The 12,982-nt window shown below is 40.9% G+C and overlaps 1 protein-coding gene across 1 annotated transcript in view; it reads right to left on the reverse strand.

Annotated features, from left to right (window-relative positions):
- armc8 (armadillo repeat containing 8) overlaps window positions 1–12,982 on the reverse strand; it is a 91,236-nt gene that overhangs the window by 55,028 nt on the left and 23,226 nt on the right. The window contains exons 7-10 of the mRNA XM_043692969.1: window positions 12,324–12,404; window positions 11,072–11,147; window positions 10,359–10,449; window positions 10,036–10,096 (exon numbers count right to left, since the gene is read on the reverse strand). Coding sequence (XP_043548904.1) covers window positions 10,036–10,096; window positions 10,359–10,449; window positions 11,072–11,147; window positions 12,324–12,404 — 309 coding nt within the window. The remainder of the gene's footprint in view (window positions 1–10,035; window positions 10,097–10,358; window positions 10,450–11,071; window positions 11,148–12,323; window positions 12,405–12,982) is intronic.

Genomic DNA, 12,982 nt, shown 5'->3' on the forward strand with positions numbered 1-12,982 from the left:
CTCCAGTTTTTCATCATTCTTTTATGTGAGCATCGCTGGCTAGACAGGTTTACCAACCATTCTAATTATCCTTGACAAGAGGGCGGTAATCTGCTTTCTTGAACATGTGGGGTATGTATGTTCAATATGACTTATCATCTATCTCAATAACCAAAGGGATTTAACAATTGTGAAAGAAAGAGGCACATCAGAGGAATCAAGATCAGAATTGGAATCAAAATCTGGGACAGAAAGATAAGTTAAGATCAGAAAAGATAAATTTGGAAAAAAGTCAAAGGATCAAACAAGAAAACAAAAATTCTGGATCACTGGGCATTTTTAAAACAAACACCAACTACATGCAGTAATAAGATTTAACATTTCAATGAATGTTCCCCTGCTGGACCAGCAGGGCTGATTCACATTGGATAAGCAATTATCACATTCTTGTCAAAGGTGCTTCATGTTCCAGCAGGAGGTTAACAGCAGTGAATCCTGTGGGTGCTTAAAACACAAAAGGAGTGATGTTGGTTTTGTAAAGCAAATATCACAAAACAATCAGTATGTGCCCAGAACATGCCATTAGCTTTCCTGTAAATTTCAGCCTGGTGTCTGATAAGACTGAAAAGCAACTTTTTTTTTGCATGTCTTCCCAACCCATGGCACCATTAAAGATGACTGCTGTGAACCATTTGCACATGCATGGAGGGCCCAGATGGCATTAGACTCCAAGAATCTCAGTTGTCAACATTAACCTGTTCAAGCAAGTGCAATCAATAATGAGCTGAGCTGAAATTCTAAGTTAATGTTCACAATCAAACACAAAATCTGTGTGAGGTCTAAATGCCAAATAAAAATTATTTAACTCATCCACTCAGGAATCTCAACCCATAGCCATTCTCATACAATCGTAGAGAACTTTCTGCATGATATAGAGTCATAGAGATGTACAGCATGGAAACAGACCCTTCGGTCCAACCCGTCCATGCCGACCAGATATCCCAACCGCCAACACCCGGCCCATATCCCTCCAAACCCTTCCTATTCATATACCCATCCAAATGCCTCTTAAATGTTGCCATTGTACCAGCCTCCACTACATCCTCTGGCAGCTCATTCCATACACATACCACCCTCTGCGTGAACTGGCAGCTCATTCCATACACATACCACCCTCTGCGTGAAAAAGTTGCCAGAAGTCTCTTTTATATCTTTCCCCTCTCACCCTAAACCTATGCCCTCTAGTTCTGGACTCCCCCACCCCAGTGAAAAGACTTTGTCTATTTATCCTATCCATGCCCCGCATAATTTTGTAAACCTCTATAAGGTCACCCCTCAGCCTCCAACGCTCCAGGGAAAACAGCCCCAGCCTGTTCAGCCTCTCCCTGTAGCTCAGAACCTCCAACCCTAGCAACATCCTTGTAGATCTTTTCTGAACCCTTTCAAGTTACACAATATCTTTCTGATAGGAAGGAGACTAGAATTGCACGCAATATTCCAACAATGGCCTAACCAACGTCCTGTACAGCCGCAACATGACCTCCCAACTCCTCCACTCAATACTCTGACCAATAAAGGAAAGCATATCAAACGCTTTCTTCACTATCCTATCTACCTGTGACTCCACTTTCAAGGAGCTATGAACCTGCACTCCAGGGTCTCTTTGTTCAGCAACACTCCCTAGGACCTTACCATTAAGTGTATAGGTCCTGCTAAGATTTGCTTTCCCAAAATGCAGAACCTCGCATTTATCGGAATTAAACTCCATCTGCCACTTCTCAGCCCATTGGCCCATATCCTGTTGTAATCGGAGGTAACCCTCTTCACTGTCCACTACACCTCCAATTTTGGTGTCATCTGGAAACTTACTAACTGTACCTCTTATGCTTGCATCCAAATCATTTAGGTAAATGACAAAAAATAGAGGGCCCAGCACCAATCCTTGTGGCACTCCACTGGTCACAGGCCTCCAGTCTGGAAAAACAACCCTCCACCACCACCCTCTGTCTTCTACCTTTGACAACATCCATCCCACCAGAATAGCTATTTGTATAGATTCAGGCTTCAATCACTAAACAACCTGCATAGAATTCCAACCAAAAACCCCTCAAGTATCTAATTCAGGGGAAAGAGGAGGCCTTTCAATTTCTTGCTTACCCTCAACCATATCAACAAATATGGAGGCTTAGAGACATTGCTGGCTGAGAAAGAATCAAATTTCATTTAGTCATCCTTCCAGCATCTTCTTAGTGACAAGCTATGATAGAACAGTTCCTAACTAATCCTAGCGGTCAGATTCTGAAATGCTTAGGTAGAGACAGATCATCCTTTTAAAAACGATGGAGCAAACACATAAAAGAAATATTAAAATATCTGAAGGGGATAGGTTACAGGAAAGAACACGAGCACTGATGCCAAGTGACTTCATGTAATGGAATATAATTTCCAACATTTCTCAAGAAGTAGCTTTAAAATGTTGCTGCTGCGCCAAATTTAGGATGATATATCTCTTGAGAAGTGCCCCAAACACAAAGTCTACTGCCATTTGAGCAGTCTCGCAACTCATCTGGTGCATGGCTGAGGATTCTAACACATGAAGTTCTAGAATCGAACAGCTGTGACTGAAGTTCCCAGTCCAGAGTATTCAGCTTTACACAGCTATTAGGACCAAATCAGAGTCTAGGGACACATTTTCAAACATCATATTGTGGTTACTATATCAAATAACCAAACTTCCAGTAAGGCCTTCAACAGCTGGCAGCCATGCTGTCTTCTAGGAGAAAGTGAGGACTGCAGATGCTGGAGATCAGAGCTGAAAATGTGTTGCTGGAAAAGCGCAGGTCAGGCAGCATCCAAGAGGCAGGAGAATCGACGTTTCTGACATGAGCCCTTCTTCAGGAATGAGGAAAGTGTGCCAAGCAGGCTAAGATAGAAGGTAGGGACTTGGGGGAGAGGCGTTGGAAATGCGATAGGTGGAAGGAGGTTAAGGTGAGGGTGATAGGCCGGAGAGGTCAGGAAGAAGATTGCAGGTTAGGAAGGTGGTGCTGAGTTCAAGGGTTGGGACTGAGACAAGGTGGGGGATGGGGAAATAAGGAAACTGGAGAAATCTGAGTTCATCCCTTGTGGTTGGAGGGTTCCTAGGTAGAAGATGAGGCGCTCTTCCTCCAGCTGTCGTGTTGCTATGGTCTGGCGACACGGAGGAAGAGCTGTCTTGTGCGGAGGAAGATAGAAATAAATTTAACTGATGAAAATTACCGTTTCTAACATGTAACATTCTAAGGCTGTAAAAATACAAGTACAATAAAAAAGCCCAATGTCCACATTCCTCAGCTTTATATAAACAACTAAAGTTGTCCTATTTCTGAAATATTCACCATGCTACATGATGTCAAACTAACTAGTGTTTTCGCCTCAAATTCTTCCTATGAAATGGATGAATGCAGCCCTGAGGTAATTTCCTTAGCCATCTGACTTAAAATGCATGAAATGACAATTCTGTCAGCAATGAGGAAGCAGAAGCAGGCAAAAACATGCACCCGGGAGTAAAAACCCATACATTATTGCTCAACAATAGAAAGTTCACAAAACTAACCCTCCAATCAATCTTCTCTTGGTGTACCATACAAGTCAGAGAATCTCCCACGATAGAACAGAGACATTTCATTTAAAGCCCGATACTGCCATCACCTTCCAGCCTTTTGGAGTGTGTGCACCCACATTATAATTGCAATATGTACATCAGAATACATAGAAATCAACAGGACTGCGTGAGGCATAGACCTCAAATGGGACTGTTGTGCAAGACATTAGACCCTAGATTCATTAAGCCAACTGGGCATCCAGGAATGGTCAATTGAATTCCTAACTGATAAGTAAAAAGGGGCAATAGCAACTCCAAGCAGCCTGTAATTTCAATAACTATTCCCAAATTGAAGTATCAATAGTCACACAGATGAGGTGCCAGAAGACTGGAGGTTGGCTAACGTGGTACCATTATTTTAAAAAGGGTAAGGACAAACCAGTCAACTATAGACCAGTGAGCCTGACATCCATGGTGGGTAGGTTGTTGGAGAGAATCCTGAGGGACAGGATTTACACGTATTTGGAAAGGCAAGGACTGATTAGGGATAGTCAACATGGCTTTGAGCGTGGGAAATAATGTCCTACAAACTTGACTGAGTTTTTTGAAAAAGAAAGAAAGAGCATTGATGAGGGCAGAGCAGCGGACGTGATCTATATGGACTTTAGTAAGGCATTCAACAAGATTCCCCATGGGAGACTGATTAGCAAGGTTAGATCTCATGGAATACAGGGAGAACTAGCCACTTTGATACAGAACTGGCTCAAAGGTAGAAGACAGAGGGTGGTCGTGGACGGTTGTTTTTCAAACTGGAGGCCTGTGATCAGTGGAGTGCCACAAGAATTGGTGCTGGGTCCACTAATTTTTGTCATTTATATAAATAGTTTGATCGGAACATCGGAGGTATAGTTAGTAAGTTTGCAGATGACACCAAAATTGGAGGTGTAGTGGCCAGCAAAGAAGGCTACCTCAGATTACAAACGGGATCTTGATCAGATGGGCTAATGAGTTGAAGAGTGGCAAATAGAGTTTAATTTAGATAAATGCGAGGTGCTGCATTTTGGAAAAGCAAATCTTAGCAGGACTTATACACTTAATGGTAAGGTCCTAGGGAGTGTTATTGAACAAAGACCTTGGAATGCAGGTTCATAGCTCCTTGAAAGTAGAGTGGCAGGTAGATAGGATAGTGAAGGCAGCGTTTGGTGTATGTTCCCTTCTTGGCTAGTGCATTGAGTATAGGATTTGGGAGGTCAGGTTGCGACTGTACAGGACGTTGGTTCGACCACTTTTGGAATACTGCATGCAATTCTGGTCTCCTTCCTATCGGAAGGATGTTGGAAAACTTGAAAGGGTTCAGAAAAGCTTTCCAAGGATGTTGCCAGGATTTGAGCTATAGGGAGAGGCTGAATAGGCTGGGGCTGTTTTCCGTGGAGCGGAGACTGAGGGGCGACCTTATAGAGGTTTATAAAATCATGAGGGGCATGTCTTTTCCCTGGGGTGGGGAAGTCCAGAACGAGAGGGCATAAGTTTAGGGTGAGTGGGAAAAAATATAAAAGGGACCCAAGGGGCAAATTTTTCACGCAGAAGAGGATGTGTGTATGGAATGAGCAGCCAGAGGAATTGGTGGAGACTGGTACAATTGCAACATTTAAAAGGCATTTTGATGGGTATATGAATAGGAAGGGTTTAGAGGGATATGGGCCAAGTGCTGGCAAATGGGACGAGATTAGGTTGGAATATTTGGTCTTTTTCCATGCTATACATCTCCATGACTCCATGACTCTAAGTTGAAAGGTTAAAAAGCAGAGTGTGCATTACTTTTTGCCTTTAAGCTTTACTTCTTTGGTTACTAAACGATAGAAGATATTCATAAAGTAAACTTATACTCAAGAACATTTACCATCACCTGTGGGTGCATGTTGCTGAAACCCTCATGCAAATCTATTTCCTAAACATTACTACTTAAATATTGTCCACAAACTACAGCTCTTCAAAAATCGTGTTAGTATATTATATCCTGCAAGTTTCATTTTCATTCACAGGAAGACAGCTACACTGGCTGTGTCAACAATTATTGCCCAGCCCTAACTCAAACTGATGCAGTCCATTTGATGTAGGTAGACCCACAACGCCATTAGAGAGGGAAGTTCAGGATTTTAAACTTAGTAGCACTCAAGGAACAGCAATATATTTCAAAGTCAGGATGAGGAGGAGCTTGGCAGGTGTGTTCCCATGTACCTGCTGCCCTTGACTTTCTCGATGATTATGGTCTGAATAACCTTGATGCATGTTTGCAGAGCACTTTGTACAAATTACTGCTACTGAGTATCAGTGGTTGAGGTAATGAACGGCACCACGTTGAAAACAAATGAAGCAGGCATCAAGGTTAGAGTGTTGTCGGAGCTGCAGTCATCAGGCAAAGGGGAAGCATTCCATCATATTTGTGCCTGATAGATGGTGGATAGGCTTTGGGAAGTCAGGAAAGCAATTATTCCCTGCAGGAATCTGAGCCCTGACCTGCTCTTGCTGGCACAATGTTTATACAGCTACTCCAATTCGGAGTTTCATTCATGGTAACACCAGGATGTTGATATTGCTGGATTCAGCTATGATAATCCCATTAAATGCCCAGGAAGTGATAGAGGCATAGAGTCGGAGATATACAGCATAGAAACAGACTCTTTAGTCCAATCCGTCCACGCCGACCAGATATCCCAACCCAATCTAGTCCCACCTGCCAACACACGGTCCATATCCCTCTAAACCCTTCCTATTCATATACCCATCCAAATGCCTCTTAAATGTTGCCATTGTACCAGCCTCCACCACTTCCTTTGATAGCTCATTCCATACACATACCACCCTCTGCGTGAAAAGGTTGCCCCTTAGGTCTCTTTTATATCTTTCCCCTCTCAGCCTAAACCTATGCCCTCTAGTTCTGGACTTCCCAACCCAAGGGAAAAGATTTTGGCTATTTACCCTATCCATGCCCCTCAATTTTGTAAACCTCTAAGATCACCCCTCAGTTTCCGACGCTCCAGGGAAAACAGCCCCAGCCTGTTCAGCCTCTCTCTGTAGCTCAGATCCTCCAACCCTGACAACATCCTTGTCGAGGGCCCAAGGGCCTGTACTGCGCTGTATTCTTCTATGTTCTATGTTCTATGTTCTATCTTTCTGATAAGGAGACTAGAATTGTACGCAATATTCCAACAGTGGCCTAACCAATGTCCTGTACAGTCACAATATGTCCTCCTAACCCCTGTACTCAATACACTGACCGATAAAGGAAAGCATACCAAATGCCTTCTTCACTATCTTATCTACCTGCGACTCCCCTTTCAAGGAGCTGTGAATCTGCACTCCAAGGTCTCTTTGTTCAGCAACACTCCCTAGGACCTTCCCATTAAGTGTATAAGTCCTGCTAAGATTTGCTTTCCCAAAATGTAGCACCTTGCATTTATCTGAATTAAACTCCATCTGCCACTTGGAGAGGTTTATTTCCTGGTAATTCTTTGACTCAGACATAATTTTCCACTCGTCAGCCCAAATCTGGATACTGTCCATGTCTTGCTGCATTTGGGCATGGACTGCTTTCATATCTGAGGAGTTATGAATAATCTAGACATTGTACAATCCATCAGCAAACATCCTCACTTCTGACCTTACGATGGAGGTAAGGTAATTGATGAAGCTGCTGAAGATGATTGGGCCTAGACTACTATCTGAGGAGGTCCTGCAGAGATACCCTTCATAGCTAGAACATCCTTCCTCAGATACAGACAACAGAATTGCACACAATGCTCCAGGTGGGGTCTCTCCAAGCCCCTGTACAACTGCAGCAAGACATCCCCGATCCTGTACTCGAATCCTCACTATAAAGACTAACACATCATTTTTCTTCTTCACCACCTGTTAATCAAGGCAAATGCTGCTTGATAGCACTGTTGGTGACACCTTCCATTATTTTATTAGTCAGAGTGGACCCATAGTTAGAATAGGTCTTGTTGGATTTATCCTACTTATTGTGTACAGGTCATAACAGAGATATTTTCAACATTGTCCAGTAAATGCCAGTGTTAGAGCTGTACTGGAACAAGTTAGCAAGAGCACAGCAGGTTCTGGTGTACACATTTTCAGTACTATTGCCGCTTAGTTATGAGAGCTCATAACCTTTGCAGCATCCAGTGCCTCCAGCTATTTTTTGATATCAAGTGGAGTAAATCAAATTGGCTGAAGATACCATCTGAGATGGTGGGGTCATCTGCAGGAGGCCAAGATGGATCATCTATTCGGCACTTCTGGCTGAAGATTGCTACAAGTGCTTGTTCATGACCGGGTATGGCACAATTGCAGAATTTAGTTGTGGAATTATTTAGCATTCCCTACACCATTTATCACACAAATAACCCTGTTTTATATCTTCACTGGGTTGGTACCTCATTTTTTGGTATGCTTGGTGATGCTCCTGGCATGCTGACTTTCATTAAACCAGAGCTGATCCCCTGGTGATGGAAATGGTAGAATGAGCGATATGCATAGCCATGAGTTTGTAAATTATGTTGAAGTACAATTCTGCTGCTGCTGCTTGTGGTCCACAACACCTAATCGATGTAGTCTTAAGTTGCTGTATCAATTCAAAGTCAATTCCATTCAGCACAATGGAGGACATTCTCAAATGTGAATCTAGCTGTGCCCTTTACAGTTCAGTCAGCTCAGTTGGTAGCGGTGTCTTTTTTTAATTCATTCACGGGGTGAAGACGTCGCTAGCCAGGCCAGCATTTATTGCCATCCCTAATTGCCCAGAGGGTAGTTAAGAATCAATCACATTGCTGTGGGTCTGGAGTCACATGCAAGCTGTTGCAGGTAAGGGTGACCGATTTCCTTTCCTCAAGGACATGAGTGAACCAGATGTGTTTTTCCAACAATTGACAATGGATTCAAGGGCATCATTAGACTCTTACTCAGATTTTACGGAATTCAAACATCTGCCGTGGCGGGATTCAAACCTGGATCTCTGGATAGGTCCTGTGACAATACCACCAGGCCATTGCCTCTCCCTAGCTTCACTGGTTGCCAAGCCAGTCTTTATAGTAGACATTGAAGCGCCCCCACCCAGTGTTCTACACACTTGCTACCCTCAGTGCTTCATCGAAGTGGAGTTCAGCACAGATCAATCAGCAAGTTTGGGACATGTATGTGGTAAATTGCAGGAGGTTTCCTTGCCTATGTTTAATCTGATGTCATGAGGGTGTGGAATCAATGTCAAGGAGTCGTTGGGGCAACATCCTCTCAATGGGACAGGACATACCCAAGCATGTGAGGGTACTATCTGGGACATTGTGTGTAAGGTGTGATTCAATAAGCATGACTATATCGGACTGTTGATTTACTTGTCAACCCAATTTTGGCATATGCCTCCAGAGGTTAGTGAGGAGAACTTTGCAGCGTCAAGAGGGTTGAGATTACCATTGCTATTTTTAGTGCCTTATTTGGTGACAGGTGGTTTGTTTGGTTTCATTCATTTTTGAAGATTTTCTTGCAGTTTTGTACAACCAAGTGGTTTGCTCAGCCACTTCAGGGGACAGGTTATTTCAGAGAGCCAACTGCATTGTTGTGCATCTGGAGTGTCAGTTAGACCAGGTAAGGATGGTAGATTTTTCTTCCTGAAAGGACATCAGTGAACCAGATAGCGATGAAACCATTGTCTATCATTAGATTTACTGCATTCAAATTTTACCAGCTTCTATGGTGGAACCCAAACCTATACCCCCAGAAAATAAACTGGGTTTCTGGATTCCTAGTCCAGTGACAATACATCTACGCTATCATATCTCAGGCGTAAGTGCTACTTAATGGATAGTCCTATCTTTACTGAATTATATTGGCCACCATTTTTCTATGCCTCAAATGCAAAATTCATTTGCCCACGCTTAAATATTCTCTTTGTGTTGCCCTTCCTCTGTAACCTTCATTAGTACATCATCATCCTGCTCCCCGAGCTCACTCTTCCCATTAACGTAGACTACTGCATGTTCCATCTCAAATTTCAAATACAGACAGATTGTCAGCCAGCTAAACAAGTTGGAATGCTCTCAAATCTGTGTCTGACCTTCACTTCATCCTTTAAGATCTTCTTTGCAAAAGGTATCATTGATACAGCCTCTGAAAGTATTTTTGTGCCAGTTTCCTTTTGAATTTTCCTTTTTTTCCCACGGCCCTTGTATGATATCCCAATTATAGTACAGACTCCAAAACAAAATACTTGATAGCAGAAACATGAGGGGCTTAGAGTGTTTTGATCACCAAATTCGATCATTTTTGTCTTTTATAAAACTCTTATGTCGGACTTGCAATGCTGTAAAAGCTGCCAGAAATCGTATTATGACCATCACTAAAACAGCGGAGGACACAAAGGCACAAAACAAAAAGGTTACTCTCCAAACAAGTTGAATATACTATTGAAACCTCATACCAACCTTTAAAACTATACTGTTATCATCTGTCCGGATTGCACCAGCCCTGCACATATAAGTCAAACTGTAAAATGATAAAATGAGAACATAAGTTACAGAAACAAATGGAATGTTCAGACTTTATGTTTGCTAGTTATACAAGGTAGACAACAAACCTAATTAACATGTTAAGAACAAAGTAAATATCCCAAATGATACTACAAGTCACAATATTTTGAACAGCTGTGATCCAAAGCCACGGAAACAGTTTATCCATAGATTTAATTTAAATGGCAAGACACATATATTTAATATATTACCAAAAGCAAAAACAATTTAATAGGTACCATTTTGCAGATGTCAGTTGCATTTCAATAGGTTTATCCCTCTGCATCATCTTCACAAATACTTGGGGCAATAACTCACCATCTACCAACACTAAAACAGAAAAATACGCATTAAACATTTTATAACCAAAATGTTTGAAAGTGAATGTTTGTACTGACTTAACAGTAGCTTTTAAAAGAATGAACTTGTATTGCACTGAACAAAATAGCAAATGGTGGATTCATTATATGAAAACAAATGTAAAATTAATAAAATAAACAATCATAAAATACTAATATGAAAACCATCCCTGTGGCTTTGGAGTCCTACAAAACATAGATGAGCAGTGTTAATTCAATCTCTGGCCTAGAAGACCACAGAATGTCTCTGATCACAAAACCAAACATGATTTCAGACATTGAACATCCATGTAATGGGAAAGCACACTAAATGGATTGTTAAATTACTTCTGTAAAATTAGATCCAAAAAATTCTTATACTACATCTATTTTAGAGACTTAGTAGTTAGATTCAATCTATCACAATGATTCTAAATGGTGTCCACAAAGAATATTTTATTAATAGTGGCTGTGGGTGCGAACACACACACATATTATGGTTCCACCCATGCACTGGACTTCATACTAGACAGCAGTTATTTGAAACATGATGTTCTATGCTTCTTGAAATGATAACAAGTGGACAAAGAAATTCTACAAAATACAGTACTCACCATTTACAAGAGTCATAGAAACTTGGGGGTTCTCATAAGCCAAGACTGAAAAGCATTTTAACGCTTGCATCTGAACCTATTGAGATGTAAAAGTTAAATAAATATTCTAATTATGAATATATTTGTTTATAAGTCAATTTAAGATACAGCTTGAAAAATCTTTGAAAATCGGTTTCCACTCATACATCAACATCATCTAGCTCTGCATTTGCAACAACTATAACCACCCCTAGTGGTTACAACCAGTCTTACAGAAGTCAAGTTCACCTATTTGATCATTGAGAAGCTTGGTGGTCATCAAATCCATCTCTCTCCTTCGCCTTACTAAGGTTAGATTATACGAATTGCAGTTTCATCATCATCTTGTTTGACTTCAAGCTGAGTTTCAGACCCTAATATTCTTTACATCAGAGGGGTTGATTGATTTCCAGCTCCACTGTTAGTTTAGTTCATTTGCTAAGTAAACTCTTTTTTCACAACTTTAAGAACTCCATACAGGATTATTCTGACATCCTCGTGGTTGGTCTCATTCTGAACCCTTGCTCCAGTAAACTTCAGAGATGCTTCTCATCTCCAACACGATAAGTATCCGTCACAGATCACATCCCCTTTCTGGCAGAAACCCTTGAATGCCCCCAGATTTAAAATTCTTAGTCTTGTGGTTAAATTCCTCTTACAGCCATGCCTTTTCTTAAAGCTGTGGCGTCTTCAATCCTTATAATCATTTCCTGAAACCTCTGTGCTCCGACATTGGCTTTTTTTCCCCCAAATATAATAAGGGGGCCAGATGGAGATGCTCATTCAACATCAACTGAAAGAAGTGGGCAATGGTTGGTACTGACAAGTAATACAGTGATCAGCTTAGGAAAACACCAACAACTCCTACGAATGTGAGTGATTTTCCTGCACAAAGAACTTCAGTTCTTCAATGACATATTGGAAAGATTATGAATGGTTCTCCAGCAACATCTCAAAACAACTTGACAGTTTTCTAAGCTGGTACCTAACATAGCACACTAGACAAGAATACATAAAAAGGACTTGGATCATAAAGGGGTAATAATTCAAACTAAATAAAGTTTATTTTCATAAAGAAAATAGTTCTTCATTTTTGTTCAGAACTTAAATTGAGCATTTCCAGTAAAAACAGGATGCACTATATATTTTTTACTTTAAGGGTCTTGGAAACATTTTAAAATTTCTTTAGTGAGGCCTCAATATATTTCTACTCCACATAACTTTCAAAACTTACTTTGTATGAAGGTGAAGTCAGCAGGTGAGCAATGTTCTGAACTGCACCATGGGTGAACAACACAGTCTGGTGTTCTGGAGTCTAACAAAACAAAAAGCATTTTAATATTTCTGTGCAACTTCACTGACAAAAGGGCAGCAAGTTTAAAGTGAGGAAGGAAAACGTTTAGGGAAACAAACACCCTCATATTTAAGACATTCTTATATTAACGATAATTATTTGGCTAATACTCCAAAGACAGGGTCAGTTCATCTTAAGTATGGATCAAAAGGCAAAATTCAATCCATGCAGAAAGGAAAATGATTGACTTAAAAACTGCACTATTTTGAAAACAAACAGACAAAACATTACAATTTTATTTCAAGTATTACTGAAGATTGTTGCCCCTACATTCTGTCTACAATAAACTGTTGAAATGGCTGAGCTATATTGCTAAAAAAGTGATGACACCACCAAAAAGGGCCCTGGTCAGGAAAAAGGTGAGAAATGTCACATTTGAATAGCAACTTCTCACACTCAGCAACTTCTCAAAGTACTTCATAAAGATTGATGTACTCAGCAAAAATAAGGCTAATGAAAAGACAAAGCTACTTAAGAAGTGAAAAATATGTCTCACTAAGATTGAATTTTTTTGATCAATGATTGGGAAAATGGGAAGA

Source organism: Chiloscyllium plagiosum, chromosome 7 (assembly GCF_004010195.1).
Source record: "Chiloscyllium plagiosum isolate BGI_BamShark_2017 chromosome 7, ASM401019v2, whole genome shotgun sequence".
NCBI classification, from domain to species: Eukaryota; Metazoa; Chordata; class Chondrichthyes; order Orectolobiformes; family Hemiscylliidae; genus Chiloscyllium; species Chiloscyllium plagiosum.